The sequence below is a fragment of the Carassius gibelio genome, chromosome A15 (genome assembly GCF_023724105.1).
Source record: "Carassius gibelio isolate Cgi1373 ecotype wild population from Czech Republic chromosome A15, carGib1.2-hapl.c, whole genome shotgun sequence".
In the NCBI taxonomy this organism is placed as follows: Eukaryota; Metazoa; Chordata; class Actinopteri; order Cypriniformes; family Cyprinidae; genus Carassius; species Carassius gibelio.
This window is the reverse complement of record NC_068385.1, coordinates 22,823,383-22,846,884: the sequence shown is the minus strand read 5'-3', so window position 1 is coordinate 22,846,884 and position 23,502 is coordinate 22,823,383. Positions and strand designations below refer to the sequence as shown.

General features: G+C 35.1%; 1 protein-coding gene across 2 annotated transcripts in view; it reads right to left on the bottom strand.

Moving 5' to 3' along the window:
* LOC128029440 (capZ-interacting protein) overlaps positions 1 to 22,675 on the bottom strand; it is a 69,034-nt gene extending 46,359 nt beyond the window's left edge. Inside the window, exons 1-2 of one of the 2 annotated variants that reach the window (XM_052617226.1) lie at positions 22,597 to 22,675; positions 21,482 to 21,620 (exon numbers count right to left, since the gene is read on the bottom strand). In XM_052617226.1, coding sequence (XP_052473186.1) covers positions 21,482 to 21,487 — 6 coding nt within the window. In that variant the 5' untranslated portion in view covers positions 21,488 to 21,620; positions 22,597 to 22,675. Of the gene's footprint in view, positions 1 to 21,481; positions 21,946 to 22,596 lie in introns of those variants that run through there. The other variant, XM_052617227.1, reaches the window with a different exon arrangement.
* Positions 22,676 to 23,502: the final 827 nt, after the last annotated feature.

The window sequence follows — 23,502 nt, the reverse complement described above, 5'->3', positions numbered from 1 at the left end:
GGGTCATTTTTATCAGTAAAATTCCTAAAATACATATTATTTTATTTGAAAGATTTCTATAAATGATTTAAATCATACTCGTTTCTACAATAATTATTTAAAAGTAATCCTATAGCTCCCTCTGGTGACCATTATTGGTACTAAGAATTGCAAGCTTGATTTATAAGTTATGATAGTTTTAATTTTAGGCTGGCTCTTGAAAATGAAAAAGCTATGAAACTTACTGTGCTTCCTTCAAATGAGGACTTCTACTTATATAAAAAATTATGAAGAGTTAGAATGAAAAATTTTAAAGATATAGTAAAATAACTATTGTATTTTTATGTTACTTTAATAAATCTCTATGGCAACACCATTTAAGCGATCCTAAACCCATTCACAATTTAACATCTCAGTATATTGGCATCATGTTGAAAAACGAGTATGGAGTAGTATGAGGAGGAGTATGAATTCATTTACAGGCTGATTTTATCATAAATCCACAATAACATTTCTGAGTTCTGTATCAATCTGTGTTGTTGTTTGTTTATTTTTATATTTTATTTTTCATAGGAAGATAACTTACTCTCCTTTTTAATAAATGTGCTTATAAACCAAGGACAAGCTATTTATAGCTGTATTTATAAACTGCTTACTACTGACTATTAATATTGGGACAAGGCTTTATAAAGCATGAACTGAATATTTACTTTTTGAGTTTGAAATTATTATTTGCAGCACAAATTAGGGTTTTTTAGGATTTTTAAAAATCCCTAAAACTGTCAGAAAAGGATAAGGCCTAAGATTTCTATGTGAGTGGCTACATTTATTTGTTTTATAACTATAATGCATAAACTATGAAATTATACAAAATGTATAAAAAAGTACAACAGTCATTGTTTTCCAATGTTTTTTTTTTTTTTTTTTTTTTTTTTTTTGGATTTACATTAAAAAAAATTAGCCTACTGCAATCATTCTAAACAGCTTGAATAAAACCTGTTAATATTTATTATAGACCACTGTAACTGTGTATAATCTAACAAACAAGTTTATTATGAAAATAAAAGTGTGTACACCAGATAAATTGGACGATAAAGAAATTGCTAACAATAGTATAATAGAGCATGTTTTAGGTTTTTAGGCATTTAGATGCAGAAATGGACAAATCAAATGTAAAATAAAATGTAATTGATTTAATTAAATATAGATTAATTCTTGTTAGAGCAAAATAATACAAAAATAAAAAAATACGTACACACATTAAAAAAGCAGCCAAGATGAATGAATTTCATTTTTTATATAGATTAAAATTGAAGACAGAAGCAGCTGGTATATGCGGTCACTTAATATTAAAATCCAGTAGATCCACTTCAGATATATTTCTCAACAGTTTATGTTCACGTGGCTGTTTTCGTTTATATTCGCCAAGCTATTATGTATTTTGAAATAATCTTGTCCGTTATGTGTTCGTTCGTACGACGAAAGCCAGAATCCTGCAGCTCGAGAGATATATGTTATTCTGCCAGTCTCGCTTTCAAATAGTCTTGCACACTTAAACGGGTCACAAACACCTGCATTTACCTCTTGATGTGTTACAATGGGTTTATTGTGTGCATTTGTGGTAATGTTTTATTTAAAAAAGCTCTTAAACAAGAATAAATTCGTTTGTTTTGAGCTCGACACTGTACGCGCTGATCGGAGGCGTGATTTCAGATAGGCAGCCACAAATATTCCATTTTCACACAAACAGTTCAAAAACATCTTAATTTAGCTCTTGGTGTGTTCTAATTGGTTGATTGTGTGATATCGCTGTAATAATTTATTTTTAAAAGCTATAAAACAGGAATAAATTAGTTTTTTTCTGAGCTCTTTACTCCAGACGCTCGTGATCACAGCGGTGATTCATCTCTCCTATTTCTCACGTATCTCTGGCCAGAAATAATTTATCCATGAGCCCTGAACCGGTAATAATCAGATATGTTGGTTTAGCTTGTCAGTGTGAATTAAATCTAAGTATTTATTTAAAGTGAAAGTAAAAGTCCGGTAATTGCACCTGTAGGGGCGCAATTTCTCTCAGACAATGGAAGTCTGAAGCACATATACTCAAACAGAGGGACAAAGTGAGATGAGATGTCTGAGAGTTTTTTAATTTTCTGTTATCCATACAGTGTTGTAAAGTCTTGAAACTATGCATATTTCCTCAGAATGACTTTTTCATCTGTATGAAAAAAGTCTTTGACGTGTTTGGAAGCTGCATTTTAAAAATACAATAATGATTCCCTTTGTAAGGTAATTTCAAAAAATCACCACGGCAAAACCATTCAAGCTATCCAAAATCCATTCACAATTTAAGTTCCTATCAGAGTAGTATGGTATTTGCCTCAAAATCACCTGAGAAGTATTCCAGTTTGACATGTTGCCACGCCAACAATTTTTTAGATATCAATATCCCCCTTGCAGATTTATATCGGCTGTGTTTTAACATTATTCTGATGAAGTTTGAAGCAAATCGAGTAATAATAAGATGCTGAATTCAAATCATTTTGAAAATGACACACTTCCTTCTGCCAGTTGGTGGCGCTATAACTTTGACTCCTAATAGTCACATATATGCGATCGACATCATACAACGAATAATCTGATGAAGTTTGATTAAAATCAGGAACTGTATGTGGATGGTATTAGACACTTCCTGTTTCTCATTTCTCGCCATAATTTCAACGCCTCGCCACGAGCAAACCGTTCGAGATATCAAAAATCCCCTGGCAATTTTTCATCCCCAGTGTCTTGAGATCATGTTGACCGAGTTTGGCGGCAATCGAGAAAAAAACCTATGACAAGTATTTCAAATTCCTAATGAGTACTAATGAGTGCAGTTATTATAAAGTGTTATCATTGCATTTGCTAATGTTAACAAATTAGACATTATTTTACAGTGTTATCAAATCCTTAAATGACTCATAAGCATTTGTGAAAGTTCTGCTTGCATTACAGCTTAGTATTGATCTGTGAGCTGAACAGATTTACTGTTACATCCATGAGATTTTGTTTTTATTGTAATACACAAACTATGAAATTATACAAAATGTATAAAAAGGTAAATAAATAAATACGCACACATTAAAAAAGCAGCCAAGAATGAGTTTCCTTTTTTATATAGATTACAATTGAAGACAGAAGCAAGTGGTAAATGTGGTCACTTTAATATTCAAATCCAGTAGATCCACTTCAGATTTATTTCTCAACAGTTTATGTTCACGTGGCTGTTTTCGTTTATATTCGCCAAGCTATTATGTGTTTTGAAATAATCTTGTCCGTTATGTGTTCGTTCGTACGACGAAAGACAGAAACCTGCAGCTCAAGAGATATGTTATTCTGCCAGTCGCGATTTCAAATAGTCTTGCACACTTAAACGAGTCACAAACACCTGCATTTACCTCTTGTAGTGTTACAATGGGTTTATTGTGTGCATTTGTGGTAATATTTTATTTAAAAAAGCTCTTAAACAAGAATAAATTCGTTTGTTTTGAGCTCGACACTGTACGCGCTGATCGGAGCGGTGATTTCAGATAGGCAGCCACAAATATTTCATTTTCACACAAACAGTTCAAAAACATCTTAATTTAGCTCTTGGTGTGTTCTAATTGGTTGATTGTGTGATATCGCTGTAATAATTTATTTTTAAAAGCTTTAAAACAGGAATAAATTCGTTTTTTTCTGAGCTCTTTACTCCAGACGCTCGTGGTCACAGCGGTGATTCATCTCTCCTATTCAGTGGCGGCTCCAGACAATTTTGATTGGGGGGGCAATGGGGGGTCCTGGTCTTTTCAAGGGGGGTCTCATGAAAACCAACAAAAAATACAGTGGACATGGCTAATAACTGCATATTTCTGCTACTAAACAACGAAAACACCTTTGCAATGTAAACAAATTACAGGCTACATTTGTTATTCACATCCTTCACACTGCACTTTCATGTCAGGTATATTATGCATTTTTATTGACATTGATATTTTTACATTTATTTCCAGATAGATATTATTGAGTTTACAGGCTAAAGTGGTCTTGCTGTTGTAAACACTGTTGCTTTTGTAGAAAAAATATTTGCATCACATTTAAAATATAATTATATTTTAATTCATTTCTGAATTGTTTTTATTTTTATAATGATAATTCAGAGAATGAGAAAATCTGAAAAAGCCTTACCAGTGTTGTGATAATTATTTTTACGTGTTAAAAATAAATAAGTACTGTAATATAATAAAAGTTTATTCAAATAACATAAAAAAGACCAGACCCCTCGATGCATGTGAAACTTGTCTCCCTCAAACAGCACGCTACTGTTACTTCTACACTACAGCAAAGAGTATAGAAGTTACTTCTATACTCTTTGACTACAGGCTACACACAGCAATATAAACAACGTATCTGCATGTTGTCACATCACATCATTCTTGTAAAATAATAATAAGTAAATAAACACCAAAATCACTTCGCTGAGAATGAAACACCACTTACCAGCTGCCACGATGTTGAAAATATCCCCTAGCAATTAAAAAATGCGCGTGCAGCATGAGGAATCTTCCCGGTTGGATGAGGTCGTAGTCAGGTGAACGGTCATCATGTTGGTCATTTTATTTACGGCTAAATTATTATTAATAAATTGTACTAATATTATGATTGGGCGTGGGCAGGCATTCACAAAAGTTTATGTTATTACAAAAAAAAATCAGGAAATTTTGCTTTGACAAAAGGGCACTTAAGGGGCAAAGGAGCAGGTGCTCAAGTGAACCGGTTCTTTCGGACAATTCGATCAAATAAACCAGCTGAAAAAAAAAATGGTTCACCGGTTCTTTTTCGCTCTGTGTCAGTCTGCTTCACGCTGAATCGCGCATGCGCAGTTATCATCAGCTCATCGGTTCTCGAATCGGACGCGTACGACAGAAACGGTTCTCGGTTCAGTGTATGAATAAATGTCGAAATAATTATTATTTATTATTATTCTGCATAGTTCGAAGAGAAACATTTTTGGATCTTTATCCCGAATATATATATTTTTTAATCAGGAAGAGGCTGGGGGGTCAAATGGGGGGTCAAGGCATTTTTTGGCAGGGTCTTGAGACCCCCCAAGACCCCCCCTGGCGCCGCCGGTGCTCCTATTTCTCACGTATCTCTGGCCAGAAATAATTTATCCATGAGCCCTGAACCGGTAATAATCAGATATGTTGGTTTAGCTTGTCAGTGTGAATTAAATCTAAGTATTTATTTGTATTTTTAACCGATTTAAAAGTGAAAGTAAAAGTCCGGGAATTGAACCTGTAGGGGCGCAATTTCTCTCAGACAATGGAAGTCTGAAGCACATATACTCAAACAGAGGGACAGAGTGAGATGAGATGTCTGACAGTTTTTTAGTTTTCTGTTATCCATACAGTGTTGTAAAGTCGTTAAACTATGCATTTTTCCTCAGAATGACTTTTTCATCTGTATGAAAAAATTCTTTGACGTGTTTGGAAGCTGCAATTTAAAAATACAATAATGATTCCCTTTGTAAGGTCATTTAAAAAAATCACCACGGCAAAACCATTCAAGCTATCCAAAATCCATTCACAATTTAAGTTCCTATCAGAAATACTGATGTGTGTTCAGAGTTTTGTGAAATTCTAAGTATGTTATTTGCCTCAAAATCACCTGAGAAGTATTCCAGTTTGACATGTTGCCACGCCAACAATTTTTTAGATATCAATATCCTCCTTGCAGATTTATATCGGCTGTGTTTTAACATTATTCTGATGAAGTTTGAAGCAAATCGAGTAATAATAAGATGCTGAATTCAAATCATTTTGAAAATGACACACTTCCTCCTGCCAGTTGGTGGCGCTATAACTTTGACTCCTAATAGTCACATATATGCGATTGACATCATACAACGAATAATCTGATGAAGTTTGATTAAAATCAGGAAATGTATGTGGACGGTATTAGACACTTCCTGTTTCTCATTTCTCGCCATAATTTCAACGCCTCGCCACGAGCAAACCGTTCGAGATATCAAAAATCCCCTGGCAATTTTTCATCCCCAGTGTCTTGAGATCATGTTGACCGAGTTTGGCGGCAATCGAGAAAAAAACCTATGACAAGTATTTCAAATTCCAGAGCATGCGCTTTTTACATAACTCTAAATAGCTGACTTCCTGTTGGGTGGAGCCTATGACATGCAATACGAAAGTTGTTCGGCACGATGAGATCTATATGTGTACTGAGTTTCATATGAATATGTGCAAGTATGTGTGAGCTATACATCAACATTTCTGACTGTGTTCCAGGGGGCGCCGTAGAGCCCCTGTGCCACGCCCGGGTCCCAGCCTCTGCAGGCTCCTAAAGGCCACAGATTCCAAAGTGTGCGCAAATTTTCAAGAGTTTTTGAGTATGTTAAGGACCCCAAAAGCCCCCACAACTTTGACGAAAAATTTGAATACTAAACCCTAAATAGCCAACTTCCTGTTGGGCGGAGCCTATGATATGCAATACAAAAGTTGTTTGGATTGATGAGATTTATATGTGTACCGAGTTTCATACGTCTACGAGCAAGAGTGTATGATATATGGCCCTCCGTATTCCAGGGGGCGCTGTAGAGCCCCTGTGCCACGCCCGTGTATCAGTCTCTGCCCGGCCCTAATGGCCGCAGGTTCCAATCTGTGTGCCAATTTTCAAGACTTTTTAAGCACGTTAAGGCCCCCAAAAGCCCCCGAGACGTTGGAAAAAAATAATAATAATAATAATAATAATAATAATAATAATAAAAAATAATCCTAAGGAAAACAATAGGCCTCTCGCCCTTTGGGCTTGAGCCCTAAATATAGCTGCAAGCAGCGATGGCGGGCTCAAGCCATCAGTGCAACGCCACCTCTGTGGCATCAGGTAAATTGTGCCCAGCGGGCACATGCATTCACAATAGCCCTCTGGCAGTCAGGTTTTAAAGGATACGGCAGTTAAAGGGTTAATCCGAATCATCTAGACCCCCCTTCCTCAAATCTTACCCTGGAGGTCCAATGCACTGCAGAGTTTAGCTCCAACCCTGATAAAGTCACCTGTCTGCCATTTTCGAATGATCCCAAAGACATTGATTGACACTGATTAGCATGCTCAGGTGTGTTGATTAGGGTTAGCGCTAAACTCTGCAGGAAAGTGGATCTCGAGGTCCAGATTTGAGGATCCCTGATCTAGACTTTGAAATCACATTCACAGAACAATCTATATAACTTTAGTTACACATTACAATAATATTTAATTCATAAACATTAACTATTTTAACATGAACAATAATTATTTTAAGATAATTAACAATAATTAGGTTAAGACATTTAAAAAAAATGGTGACTGGGTCACGGGGGCAGAAGAAGAAAAAAAAATAGGTGAAAAAAAATGACAAAAAGAATTGCAAAAGAATTAAGAATTAATGTGAATATTAATTTTAGTCAATTCTGCAAGACAGACTTTTCAGGATAGGAAATGGAATAAAAATAAGCTCCTAAATCTAATGCTAGATTCTGGAAGATATATTCCCCAAAGCGTCGTACAAGAGTCACTCAGAACCCATCTGTTCATAAGCCTATATATAAAGGCTCAATATATAGTATTTCACAATATTTCATGCTATTCTAATTAAGTCATTTTTGGGATCTTTTAAGTCTCTCAGAACCTGACACTTTGTAATTCTGGAGACTCCAGGAAAGTTGCAGCTCTGAAAAATGGTGGGACTGTAGACTAAATGCTCCCTGATAGTTTCACACATAATTCTTCACTTTAATTCTTAATTATTTTCCAGTTAATGTGTTTCTGTTCTTCTCCACTTGTTTTTTTCTGACCCCTGTGACCCAGTAAGCATTTTACTGTCCAGTGGTCATGTCTTAACTCTGCAATTACTGTACTGTACTTATTTTGAATATTTCTCATGGGGATCTAATAATTTTGGATTTTCAGTATGAGTTAAACCTTTGTTTTTGGCTCATTTTATCAGTAAAGGAAAAATGGCTAATAATTCTTCACACCTGAATATACAGAGTTTTTTTCTTTTCCAGTCTTCATTGTCAACTACGTCTATATAACACTCATTGCCTTTTCTAGTGCAGCTCAACCAATTTACATCCCATTGGTCCGTATTTGTGATATCACAAGTCCTGGAAAATATTTGTTGTAATTTTCATACTTTTTTAAGGATCTTTTTATCATTTATAAATTAAGTTATTTACAAAAATGAAATATAAACAAATTATATATATATATATATATATATATATATATATATATATATATATATATATATATATATATATATATATATATATATATATATATATATATATATATATATAATGTACTGGCTTTCCAATGCCGTTACCATTGATAATAGGAGTAAGCAAGTTTAGAACACCTACAAACAAGAGTCCATGCATACGGATGTAGATTCATAACTCTTAAATTCAGATAAATGTCATGTCATGTCACAGGATGTCATAGGTCAGTATCAAATGAGTTTGAAATTATTATTTGCAGCACAAATAAGGATTCTTAGGATGTTTTTAAATCCCTAAAACTGTCAGAAAAGGATAAGGCCTAAGATATTTCTTAAGCTGTAATGAAAGGGGAAAAAAACACCACCATTAGCAACAACAAAAACAATAAACATTTAAAATACAGATTTTTTTTCCCCCTGATGATTAAAGAGATGATTAGGTCTCTCTCTCTCTCTCTCTCCGTCTCTCTCTGCCAGATAGCACCTCCCCTCCCTACAATTCACACACACTGTCAGTCACCAAAAATGCAGTCAGTCACCAACCCCCTCACACTCCCCCTCCCTCTCCCCCTCCCTTCCCTCACACAGACAGAGTGGCCAGAGTGAGATCATGTTAGTTAAGAAGTCTGACAGTTTTTAAATTTTCTGTTGTCCATTCAGTGTTGTAAAGTCGTGAAACTATGCATATTTCCTCAGAATGATTTGATATCTGTATGAAAAAATGCTTTGAAATGTTTGGAAGCTGCAATTTAAAAATACAAGCCAATTAATGATTCCCTTTTTAGTTCTGTGTTTGTTTATTTTTATTTTTTTATTTATTTTTTATTTTGGAAGATAACAGCCTTTAATCTCCTCAAAATAAATGTGTATATAAACTATGAACAATTTAATTATAGCTGTATTTATAAAATGCTTACTAAAATATTAATTTTGGGAGAAGGATATATAAAGAATGAACTGGCTATTTACTAATGCTTAGCTAGGAGTGCAGCTATTATGAAGTGTTAACAATGCATTTACTAATGTTAACAATTGAGACATTATTTTAAAGTGTTACCAAATCCTTAAATAATTTAAAAGTGTTTTGTTATGATTTCATTAACCTTTAAGCATTTGTGAAACAGTTCTGCTTGCTTAGTCTTCATCGGTGAGCTGAACAGTTTTACTGTTACATCCATGAGATTATGTAAATTCAAATAAATGTCATGTCACAGGGTGTCAGAGGTCAGTATCAAATTAATTTGAAATTATTATTTGCAGCTAAAATAAGTATTTTTAGAATTTTTTTAATCCCTGAAACTGTCAGAAAAGGATAAGGCCTAAGATATTTCTTAAGCTGTAATGAAAACAGCACAATTAGCAACAACAACAAAAAAATAACAATTTAAAATAATATTTTTTTCTGGTGATTAAAGAGATGTTTAAGTCCCTCTCTCTCTTCCTGTCTTGTCTGCCACTCACCTCACACCTCACACCTCTCCCCCACTCACACTCACACTCACACACACACACACACACAGTCAGCACACATACATTCCTCACACAGAGTGACAGAGTGAGATCAGATGTCTGACAGTTTTTTAATTTTCTTTTAATCATACAGTGCTGTAAAGTCATGAAACTATGCATATTTCCTCAGAATCACTGGTTTTCTAAATGAAAAATGTTTTTTAAAGGTTTGGAAGCTGCAATTTAAAAATACAAGACGATTAATGTTTCACTTTTTACTGTTATTTCAAAAAATCACCACGACAAAACTGTTCAAGCTATCCAAAATTCATTCGCAATTTAAGTTCCTCAATGTTTTTTCTTAATGTAGACAAAGTTTGGTGTGTATAGTGTACTTCCCCTGGGAGGAGTATGCATTAATTCACAAAAGAAAATTCCCAAAAATCCATATTCAAGTCAAAATAACCAACTTCCTGTTGGTCGTAGCTTATGACTGCGAATTAGAAAGTTGTCCGTCTTGATAAGAACAATTTATGTACCAAGTTTGGTGTCTGTAGCTAAAACTAACCCCCCCACTTTTGACGTTGCCATGGCAACACTATATTAGATATCAATATCCCCACAACAGATTTACATCGGCCGTGTTTTGTCATTATTCTGATGAAGTTTGAAGCAAATCAAGTAAAAATAAGATGCTGAATTCAAAGCGTTCTGAAAATGATTCACTTCCTGCTGCCAGTTGGTGGCGCTATAACTTTGACTCCTAATAGTCACATATATACGATCGGTATCATACAACGAACAAACCAATTAAGTTTGATCAAATTCAGCAAATGTATGTGGATGTTATTATACATTTCCTGTTTCTCATTTCTCGCCATAATTTCAACGCCTCGCCACGGGCAAACCATTCGAGATATCAAAAATCTCTTCGCAATTTAGCATCCCCAATGTCTTGAGATCGTGTTCACCGAGTTTTGTGGTGAATGGGTGGAGTTCCTCAGAGGAGTATATCAAATTCCAGAGCATGTGTTTTTCATAAAACTCTAAATAGCCAACTTCCTGTTGGGCGGAGCTTATGACATGCAGTGTGAAAGTTGTTTGGTTTGATGAGTTATATATATGTACCAAGTTTCATATCTAAACATGCAAGTATGCATGATATATGGCCCTCGGTACTACAGGGGGCGCTGTAGAGCCCCTGTGCCACGCCCGTGTATCAGACTCTGCCCGGCCCTAATGGCCGCAGGTTCCAAGGTGTGTGCCAATTTTCAAGAGTTTTTGAGCATGTTAAGGACCCCAAAAGCCCCCGAAACCTTAGAAAAAAATTAGAAGAATAAAGAAAAAAAAAAAAAAAAAAAAAAATAATCCTAAGGAAAACAATAGGGCTCTCGCCCTCCAGGCTTGAGCCCTAAAAATAATCCTAAGGAAAACAATAGGCCTCTCGCCCTTTGGGCTTGAGCCCTAATAACAAATAATCCTAAGGAAAACAATAGGGCTCTCGCCCTCCAGGCTTGAGCCCTAATTAAATTTGACTGAAATGCTTGTATCAAAATATTTTACATTCTACCGAGGGGCATAGCTAATAGAAAGGTGGTGACGAATACGATGATGGCAGCCATGGCTGTGTCGGTGTCCTTTATGTTAATCCAAGAAGATAAAAGGAAGAAAATTACTCACTGCTCTTGACTGAATAATTTTTTGTTTTAACAAGAACTACCCTATATTTTATCTATATTTAATTTATACAGTAAAGACTATTTTACATTTGATTATTTGGTTTCTGTACCTGAATGCCTATAAACTTAAAATAATAATAATAATAATAATAATAATTTATATCTTTGTACTATTTATGTGTGCTATTAACACAATATCAAACAGGGGCCCATGGGTACAACCTGCACAGGGGCCCTGCACGCTACCTATGATAAAACTGTGCTAGATGTTACATTTTGTGAAGGAGGCCACTGGTAGGAAGCTTTTTAGCCATGTTTATGATTGCTATGCATAACAGTGACTATATAAAATATGTATTTTGGTGTTGGAAATGACATATTTTGAGTTTTGATATTTGGAATTGTGTTACTTTGGGCACCTTCAGCATTATTTTAACCACCAACCAACCACACCACAACCCCCTTCCCCACCCCACCCGCATCCACTGTCTTCTTTTTGGAAAAAATAAAATATGGTCACCCTAGTCATGAAAAAAATATGTTAATCTTGCTAGAAACCTACTAACTACATTCTATAACTACATTCTATACTGCTATACTATTCTATATCTTCTAACTAATACAATTCTTGAATCATGAAGGATTTTAAGAAGTAAAAATTGTTGTCTTGTTTTCAGAAAAAAAAAAAAAAAAATCTGCCAATGGGGTTATCAAAATAATCTTATTTCAAACAGAAAACAAGATTATTTTGCTTAACCCATTGGCAAATTATTTTGCTTGTTTTAATCTTAAATATGTCTAATTTATCTAAACATTCAAAGTTCAAGCTTTTAAAAAGGCTTTAAACTTCCAATCAAGGCTTATTCAAGCCAACTTCAAAGTTCAGTCACAAACTTTATTAATATGGCTTAATAAATACTAATTATCTGCAAATAGAGATTTTAACTGTATCTTTAAGATTCAGATTAATGCACAAGTACTTATAATACTTTAAATCACCACTACAAAGACGGATTACAAAAGAGCGAACAAAGTTCTAAATGAAGGTATCAGACTGTAAATCCCTTTTTACCTCCAAAACCAAATGTCAAATTTTTCTGGTTAGAAAAATCTTTGACTACCATGTAAATATAATACTTATCACACCACAGTACTTTTTGTTGTGCCCCTAATCATGTGCAGTAAAATTTTATAGCTGACCTCTTGATACATGTACAATATGCCTCTATTAAAGAGAGTCTTTGAGTAAACACTATCAGTAGACACATGATGCAGTTTACTTTAATTCATGCTTTCTGGACACATGCCTCTAAGAGTTCAGCCAAGGTTCAAACCCATATGGGGTCATGAGGATATACACAATGTATGAGGCAAAAGTGGAAATACTAAACACAAACTAAAAAAAACGGGGGAAAAAAGATAATAGATATTAAAATTTCAAGTTGTCATTTGGACTGATTCTCTTTCGTCGAATGGTCATGCCAGCTAAAACTCAATTAATATGCTCATACCATGACTCATTAATATGAGAACAGGGAAGTTAGTCTCCATCTTAGCCGCTCCAGGAAAACATGATGCGTTTGAATTTTACAAAATCAGAAGATCACACTTTCCCATGCCTTCACCGCCCTTACAGACACACAGCTTGTATTTTTACAACGGTTCTCTATGTTACAAAAAAAATAAAATAAACAATTTTCACAAAAAAGCAGTGGGAGAAACAACTACCACACTATGAGGCCTGACAGGAGGAAATATTATGACAAACTAGGAGTGCACCAGGAATTAATACTAATGTTTAACAGTTAAGCTAAATGCAGTAAGACAACCTGTATAATAGTAAAAATAAGCTGGGCAGGATATGTATTCTTTATTATGTGTCTACAACTTCAAAATTGTTTTTTGAAGGCCTTCTGCATTTTGTGTAGTCCTAAAAGATGACAAACTAAATTTGCAAAAATTAAAAAAAAAAAAATATTTCTTTCAACAAAACATATACAAACATACTTTTGTTTTTTGTGTGAGTTTGTTTTTAAGGACATATACAAAAAAAAAAAAAAAATGTTAAAACGCATAAGTTCCATTTCAAAACTTTGTTAGCCACAAAGCTGCCACGTTCATTAAGGTGCGGCCCCATTAGTGATATTTTAGTGAAATTTCACTGGTAAATAAGGTTCAATGAAGCACAGCTCACACAAAGGTCAACGTCAAAACCAAGCAGATATCTGTTGGTTAATGCAATGAATTCATAAGCCCAACTTGATGATGAGCAAAATCTGTGTGTGAAACTTTTTCACCCTCACTCAAAACTCCTGATCATTAGGATTCCTTACTAATTTATTATATATAACATGTAACTGCACCTTTAAGCAGCATTCCAACTGTCATGGAACCTTAATGATGATCGATTTAGAACCTTCATAGACATATAAATATCAATTCACAGGGAGATTTTTACTTTGCACTTTAAAGATTTTTCATATTATTCAGGCTAAAGGCTAGGCTAAAGCCGAGATCCTCTGAGGTATAATTTTGTTTAGTCAAGTACCTTCACAAAGTACCTTGACTAATAATTTTGTTGAGTGCTGTAATTATTTTCTGTTAAACAGTTCCTGGATTATTCTGGGTGGCTGCTAGTGTGTTGCTATATGATTGCTACAGTGTTCTGGGTGACATTCAGTAATATCCACATGCAGACATTTTCACCTCTGTTAATAACAGAAAACTGTTATTGTAACTTATTTTTAAGTAACAAAATAGAGGATAACTTGTAATGTGAAGGCCATAAATCCAAAAATATTTTCCAAAAAGAATAAATATTTATAAAATTTACATTTTTGGATGAACTGTACCTTTCAACTTCTATAAATAAAATTACAGCGCTTGTAATGACTGCATTTGTGACAGTGGACACAATGTGACTGTGCCAGAATCCAATTGCACTTGAAAGATTGCTGGCTTATTATAGTATTGCATAATATGATACATGGCCCATATATTTAGTATGTACAGTCTGCTTTCTTACATCTGCAAAATAAAATAGGGGTGCTCCGATCACGATCGGCCGATCGTTAATGCGCATCTCGTCAGTAAAGCCGATTCTGTAATCAGCGGTTAATTCCATTGTTAACTGAGAAGATGCGCCAATAAACGCTGAAAATGAACGTGGATTTGCACAGCTTCTCTGTTAACAATGGCTCTGTGTAGTAACAGCTGCTCTATGTGAAATCACGCACCTAATGGAATTAACCGCTGATTAGAGAACCGGCTTTACTGATCGTGATCGGAGCACTCCTAAAATAAAAGGGATAATACAAAATGCTAAATGTTTTGCTTAGTACTGACCAGAATTAAGATATTTCACATAAAATACATTTACATATAGAGAAAATAATAATAGAATCCCGTTCTAAAGTTTACATATGCTCGATTCTTAATGCTGTGTTGTTACTTTGGTGATCCACAGCTGTTATTTAATTTTTATGTTTATAGTTATTCATATGTCCCCATGTTTGTCATTTTAAGATCCATCTGACAACTGAGGGACTCGTGTACGAATATTACAAAAGGTTCAGACACTCACTGAAGCTACAGAAGGGGTTGGGGAGGGAGTGGAATTATGCCTTAAGAGCTGGAGGTAAAATTAAATATTGAATCTGAAGATCAGGGTAAATTGAACTTAATTTGTGGAACTTGGGATACGTGTAAGTATCTTCTGCAGCTTCAGAAGGGCATTAATAAATGAAAAAATAAATAAATACAGGTGCTGGTCATATAATTACAATATCATAAAAGAAAAATGATTTCACTAATTCCATTCAAAAAGTGAAACTTGTATATTATATTTATTCATTACACACAGACTGATATATTTCAAATGTTTATTTATTTAAATTTTGATGAACTGACAACTAAGGAAAATCCTAAATTCAGTATCTCAGAAAATTCGAATATTGTGAAAAGGTTCAATATTGAAGACACCTGGTGCCACACTCTAATCAGCTAATTAACTCAAAACACCTGCAAAGGCCTTTAAAATGAACTCTCGGCCTAGTTCTGTAGGCTACACAATCATGGGGAAGACTGCTAACTTGACAGTTGTTCAAAAGACTACCATTGACACCTTGCACAAGAAGGGCAAGACACAAAAGGTCATTGCAAAAGAGGCTGGCAGTTCACAGAGCTCTGTGTCCAAGCACATTAATAGAAAGGTGAAGGAAAGGAAAAGATGTGGTAGAAAAAAAGTGTACAAGCAATAGGGATAACCGCATCCTGGAGAGGATTGTGAAACAAAGCCCATTCAAAAATGTGGAGGAGATTCACAAAGAGTGGTCTGCAGCTGGAGTCAGTGCTTCAAGAACCACTACGCACAGATGTATGCAAGACATGGGTTTCAGCTGTCGCATTCCTTGTGTCAAGCCACTCTTGAACAACAGACAGCGTCAGAAGCGTCAAAGACAAAAAGGACTGGACTGCTGCTGAGTGGTCCAAAGTTATGTTCTCTGGTGAAAGTACATTTTGCATTTCCTTTGGAAATCAGGGTCCCACAGTCTGGAGGAAGAGAGGAAAGGCACACAATACACGTTGCTTGAGGTCCAGTGTAAAGTTTCCACAGTCAGTGATGGTTTGGGGTGCCATGTCATCTGCTGGTGTTGGTCCACTGTGTTTTCTGAGGTCCAAGGTCAATGCAGCCGTATACCAGGACGTTTTAGAGCACTTTATGTTTCCTGCTGCTGACCAACTTTATGGAGGTGCAGATTTCATTTTCCAACAGGACTTGGCATCTGTACACAGTGCCAAAGCTACAAGGACCTGGTTTAAGGACCATGGTATCCCTGTTCTTAATTGGCCGGCAAACTTGCCTGACCTTAACCCCATAGAAATCTATGGAGTATTGTGAAGAGGAAGATGTGATATGACAAAATACAGTAAAAGGTGCAATTTAAATCTACCTTAATATAATGTGCATACAGTATAGTAGAGTGCAAATAAGAAGTATAAAACACAGAAGGTGCATTATTCAGAATAAAGAAGTATAAACACAGCAGGTGCATTATTCAGAATGGGGTATTTGTAAATATATACATAAGGTCAGTGACCATTTCAGTGCAATGGGCATCATGATGTAGAATGTGCAAAGGAATGTGCAACAATAATAACAGTTGATGCTGTATTTATAGATTTGACCAAAGTGGAGGTGTTAAGGGTCCAGGAAAGAGATATGGACACGCAGGTCTTTGAAACTGGACAAACACTTCGGCCACAGCAGTGCAGGTGTGTGTGTGTGTGTTTGTGTTAGGTCTTTCCTGGTCCGCCAGGGGTCTCAGTTCCTTGGTCTTCTTGGTGTTGAGTGTGAGATTACTGTTGGCACACCATAATGCCAGGTGCTAGACCTCCTCCCTGTAGTTTTATCCTCGCCTCTGATCAAGCCTAACACTGTGGTGTCACCTGCAAACTTGATTATGGAATTAGAGCCATGTGCAGATATGCAGTCGTTGGTGAAAAATGAGTAAAGAATTGGGCTCAGAACACCACCCTGTGTTAAGCCAGTGCTACAGTCTGTGGTCTGTTAGCAAGAAAGTCAAAGGTCCAGTTGCAGAGAGAGAGGCTGCAACTGTGATTCACAGTGTTATCTCGTGATTCAGGGCAGTGTGGAGAGCAAAGGCGATGATGTCCTGTTGGGTTTGTAGGGGAACCTTTGTAATAGTTGCATATAAGTCCCTCAGTTTTCCATCCAGTCATCGGAGTGAAAAGATGGATCTCAAAATCATACAGTCATTGTTGGAAAGGGTTCAAACATGCAAAAGATTGGTGGATCCTGAAAGACTCTTCTGGGTGGAACCTGAAGGATTTTTCTGAAGAACAGCAGGCAGTTTAACAGTTTAACAAAGAAAGAAGTTGTAACTTTGATTCTCGCTGTTGCCACAGGCACCATGTTGTGGAGACATTGTTTTATTGTGGCCTTCCAAACAAACTATTTGGCCTGGTTAAGTTGTATTTACTGTTCCAGAACAGTTCAACCCAAATATTTAGTGTGCAGCACATTTTATGAAGGAGTGTTTCCTGATCCTGGGAAGGAAGACTACAATGCCGGCTGTTCTGATTCACAGACTGTAAGTACGTTAACATATTTGCCACTGATGATTCAAATGCTAGCTACATGTTTCTCTTTTCGCTTCAGATGTTTGTTTTATTCGAACATAAGTGCCCTGCTAAAGATATTCTGGCATGATTTCAGTTTGAAGCAAACATATATGTTCCATTCAAAGTGCACTGAAGTGTACGAGACATGAATTTAAATAGTATTTATTTACAGAGGTATATGATGTCACACTTGTCCATCTGTGAAAACATTGTACAGCGCAAATCCGTGAATGAATGTTCCTGAAAGTGAAGTAAACTCAAACAGATTTCCCATTTCTCCTGCTCAGGGAGTAGGGAGCAATGAACAATGTGTAGAGATCATATCAATGGGATCACAGTTCATGCATGGAGCTCACTTCTAACGAACTGATTATCCAAATCAGCTGTGTTAACAGATACATGCAACATATGCAGAGCTGGTGTGGGAGGGTGCGAGGACTGGAATTGAGAACCGCTGGTGTAGAGTAGTGCTTGTTGTTTGTTGTTTCTCCAATCAACACAACGTGTAAAAACATAGTATTAGTAACCGGTAAATATGTCCCCACTGGATGCAGCAAATGGCTCGTTTGTTTTTTGGTTTTATTGTTTTTGTCTTGTGGCACCGGGAAATCGCATCACAGTTTAGTAAAGGGCGTAAAATTTCTGTCACACGCTTGAGGCATTCGGCTAATCACAACACACTGGATAGCAGGCCAATCAGAGCACACCTCGCTTTTCAGCCCGATGAGCTTTGTAAAAAACTACGCATTTCAGAAAAGCGGGGCATAGAGGATAAACAATAGTGTACAGTATGTGGAAATGTATGTGTTTTTTTTTTTACCTTAAACTGTATAAACATATTTCATTACACAAAATACACAAAATATTGTTATTTTTAGCAACATCATATGACCCCTTTAAGAATCAAGCATATCTAAGCTTTTGAATGGAATTTTTTTGTAGAAGTGTTCTAATTTTTTTTACCAATTCAACTATGAATTTCTCTTGTGGACTATTGTATACTCTGTGTGTGTGTGTGTGTGTGTGTGTGTGTGTGTGTGTGTGTGTGTGTGTGTGTGTGTGTGTGTGTGTGTGTGCGTGTGTGTGTGTGTGTAAAATGATTTATGAATTAGTAGGAAAAAATACATTATATAATATATTTTATGAATTATTACAAAATTAATGCAATATATACACACACACACAAACACAAACACACATATGTATGTGTATATGTGTGTGTATATATATATATATATATTTATTTCACACTCACTTAATTTCTCTCTCTTTCCAATAACTGGAATTAACAAAATGTGTAAGAAATTGGTTCTACACACAAGATCATTTTAACAATAAAAAAAAGAGAAATATCTTGAAACAAAACATCTGAACAATATCTTGAGTTGTGGTAAGTATGGTATAATCAGAATAAATGACTCCATTCTGTTGAATTATTGAAACTGCCTGCCTGTATTCCTTACATATACAGTATAAAGTATATGTCATTTTCATGCATAGAGGATTATTTCTATGATTTGATTAGATTTGTATTAAATCATACTGGAAAAATTTGCATTGGTCCACAAAACTTTCAGTCCTTTAAATAAAAGCAAAAGCCATTAGAGCCATTATAAGGTTTTTATTATCATGATGAGAACTCTATATTCAGATTTGTGTTTTTGTATACAAACTTTTAACTGCAGACATTCTGTGGAAAAGCATACCTCTGCCTTAAGATAAACAGAGGAAAGAGTTGAATGCTAACTGATTACACTTGCAGAAATAACAACCCAACCACGACATGCCACGTGAGGAACTTTAATGCTTATGGTTAAGAGAGAGAAAACAAATCAAAGCTCTTACTTTACCAACAGAGGAAGATATTCTGCAGACGGCTCTTCCTGTCTCACTTTAAAACTTACATTTTGGGTAAAAACAGTCTAAGTAATGATTTTCCCAGCACATGTCTGTTATAGTGTATCTGCAGTAGCTTACTTCAGCCACTGTGGACTAATTGTGATTTATGGAGCAGATATTTTGGAGGACATATGGGTCACAGTCAGTGGCGGCTCCAGACAATTTTGATTGGGGGGGCAATGGGGGGTCCTGGTCTTTTCAAGGGGGGTCTCATGAAAACCAACAAAAAATACAGTGGACATGGCTAATAACTGCATATTTCTGCTACTAAACAACGAAAACACCTTTGCAATGTAAACAAATTACAGGCTACATTTGTTATTCACATCCTTCACACTGCACTTTCATGTCAGGTATATTATGCATTTTTATTGACATTGATATTTTTACATTTATTTCCAGATAGATATTATTGAGTTTACAGGCTAAAGTGTGGTCTTGCTGTTGTAAACACTGTTGCTTTTGTAGAAAAAATATTTGCATCACATTTAAAATATAATTATATTTTAATTCATTTCTGAATTGTTTTTATTTTTATAATGATAATTCAGAGAATGAGAAAATCTGAAAAAGCCTTACCAGTGTTGTGATAATTATTTTTACGTGTTAAAAATAAATAAGTACTGTAATATAATAAAAGTTTATTCAAATAACATAAAAAAGACCAGACCCCTCGATGCATGTGAAACTTGTCTCCCTCAAACAGCACGCTACTGTTACTTCTACACTACAGCAAAGAGTATAGAAGTTACTTCTATACTCTTTGACTACAGGCTACACACAGCAATATAAACAACGTATCTGCATGTTGTCACATCACATCATTCTTGTAAAATAATAATAAGTAAATAAACACCAAAATCACTTCGCTGAGAATGAAACACCACTTACCAGCTGCCACGATGTTGAAAATATCCCCTAGCAATTAAAAAATGCGCGTGCAGCATGAGGAATCTTCCCGGTTGGATGAGGTCGTAGTCAGGTGAACGGTCATCATGTTGGTCATTTTATTTACGGCTAAATTATTATTAATAAATTGTACTAATATTATGATTGGGCGTGGGCAGGCATTCACAAAAGTTTATGTTATTACAAAAAAAAATCAGGAAATTTTGCTTTGACAAAAGGGCACTTAAGGGGCAAAGGAGCAGGTGCTCAAGTGAACCGGTTCTTTCGGACAATTCGATCAAATAAACCAGCTGAAAAAAAAAATGGTTCACCGGTTCTTTTTCGCTCTGTGTCAGTCTGCTTCACGCTGAATCGCGCATGCGCAGTTATCATCAGCTCATCGGTTCTCGAATCGGACGCGTACGACAGAAACGGTTCTCGGTTCAGTGTATGAATAAATGTCGAAATAATTATTATTTATTATTATTCTGCATAGTTCGAAGAGAAACATTTTTGGATCTTTATCCCGAATATATATATTTTTTAATCAGGAAGAGGCTGGGGGGTCAAATGGGGGGTCAAGGCATTTTTTGGCAGGGTCTTGAGACCCCCCAAGACCCCCCCTGGCGCCGCCGGTGGTCACAGTTAAATGATTATAGTAGCAGGGCTGACCAAAAGACACCTTCTAAACACCATATAGCCTGTTGTCAAGATCTCATAAATTTCTCAAAAAGCAACAACAGTCCAGACCTAAACAGTAAAGGCTACACTAAATAATTAAATGACATTTACACTTATTGAAACAAGGCTTAATAGGTCATTAAAGCACACAAATGCAATTTGAGTAGTCATAATAATAAATATTATATTTTACTACTATTCTCCAACACTAGATACGTTATTGTTGTTATTATAGTAGTTTATTACTATTTCCTGTTATTTACTGTTATTTATTTTATAAAGTTATTATAAACTATTACCTAAATATTAACACGTGAGTCACTGGATTCAAATTTCTCACTTATTACCATCAGGTCCATTGAAATCCCATATAAATGAATTCATATTCGCTATTAAACTAAACCGTCTTTAGTCTTATTTTTATTCATTTTTTATTAATACGCAGTCGAATCTGAAAACGAGATCATACCTCCATCCTCAAGCACGTTTATCCGCGTTGATCTTCTGTAGCCAAGCGGAGGACCGAGATGCGTCTCTCTGTTCTCCAGTCTAACAGCAGCTTCACTACACTTTCCGTTTCTTTAGTCAGTATCCCAGATCTGCAAACACTTCAAAACACAAAACGACAAAGGAAGAGAAACTGTGGGGTGCTGAGAGGGCAAGTAAGCTGCGCAACACTGTGTCCAACTGCGTCTGATCACCCTAATCGCAGTAATGAACTATCATGACAAAAAAGACCGGCTGTGTCACAAACCTACTGCCATATGCGCGATATCGCATAAAATACTGCAAGGAAGATATAGATACAATTTTGAAAATGTGCATGAAAACGTAGAGAGAGGGGCTAACAAATTTGGCTTTTTCTAAGTGTGTAAATCCACTTGAGGTTCAGAGTATTTCTTAATCTTTTTCTTTCTTTTTCCACAATCATTTCATGCAGAGGGGCGCTCGATAACATGACCATAACAAAAAGTTTTCTGATTTAACAATAAATCTCTCTCTCTCTCTCTCTCTCTCTCTCTCTCTCTCTCTTTCTCTCTCTCTCTATATATATATATATATATATATATATATATATATATATATATATATATATATATATATATATATATATATATATATATATATATATATATATATATATATATATATATGACAAATTGAAATATTTCATCAACAAAACATTATTATTAATATATATAAAATAATGCCTTTTTAATAACTAAAAATAAACTAATTTTGGAGTTTGATGATGAACACACTACAAAACTATTTTGACAAACAGATTCAGACATTCAACAAAACAAAGCCTTATAAGACATCTATACAGACATTAAATAAAAAAAAAATATATATATATATATATATATATATATATATATATATATATATATATATATATATATATATATATATATATATAAACAAATATTCAAAAATCCCCCAAAACTGAAACACATCTGATTATTATGTTACATAATGAAAGTGGCATAACGTGATGCCAAGTATGGTGTCCCATATTCAGAATTTGTGCTCTGCATTTAACCCATCTGTGCACACAGAGTGAGTAGTCAACATACACACCTTGAACACACACCAGGAACAGTGGGCAGCCATCTCATATGCTGTGGTGCCTGGGGAGCGGCTGGGGGTTCGAAGCACTGATCAGACAACTGGATTGCTCATGACATCACGAAAGTGAAGCTGCCGCGACACCATAATGGCAATCTCTAGACTTCCCATACATTCCATTGAATTAATATGAAATCGCACAAACTTAATGAGAAAACATCACCTAACAAGTAAGCATTTTTCAATCTGAAGTATTTACAGTATGTACATTCTCAGAACGCAAACATCCTAGGCATGTTATTTTTGTAATGTTGTGAATTTCCCCTACTTATTAAACAGCAACATTCATTACAGTAGCGAACATCATGAACATGATAACCATCAGATGGACATGACCTCAACATATATAACAAATGACAAAATGCTCATTCTGAAATTTGAAGAAAGATTTATGCTTTGTATATACTGTATACCTTTATTCGCCTTATTCATTGTAAATATAATTTTTGTTAAAGTGTTTTTATTTGTACAGTATAGTGCCTATAGGCACTAACTGCAAATGTTTCAACAATGATTTCGTTAACAAAATTAATTTTGAAGCAGGTAATGATTTAAATGGTGGTTAAATTATTATTAATTTAAAATACAACATTTTATATGGAAACAGTAAACATATTTGCGCAATCTTAGAGACTGAAATAGATGTTGCTCAATCAGGATATAAAAATATACATTTTATTCAGTATTCAATATTTACAATTTATTCAGAGAAATAACTGATGACATACAGTACGGAAATGAAGCTTTATATCAAGATGGTAAGTTAAGCTTTTCATTCCAGTATAGAGCAATATAGTAACATAGGCTGTATTATTCATTGTATATTCAAATCAATTTCTGATATAAATAGGTTCATGT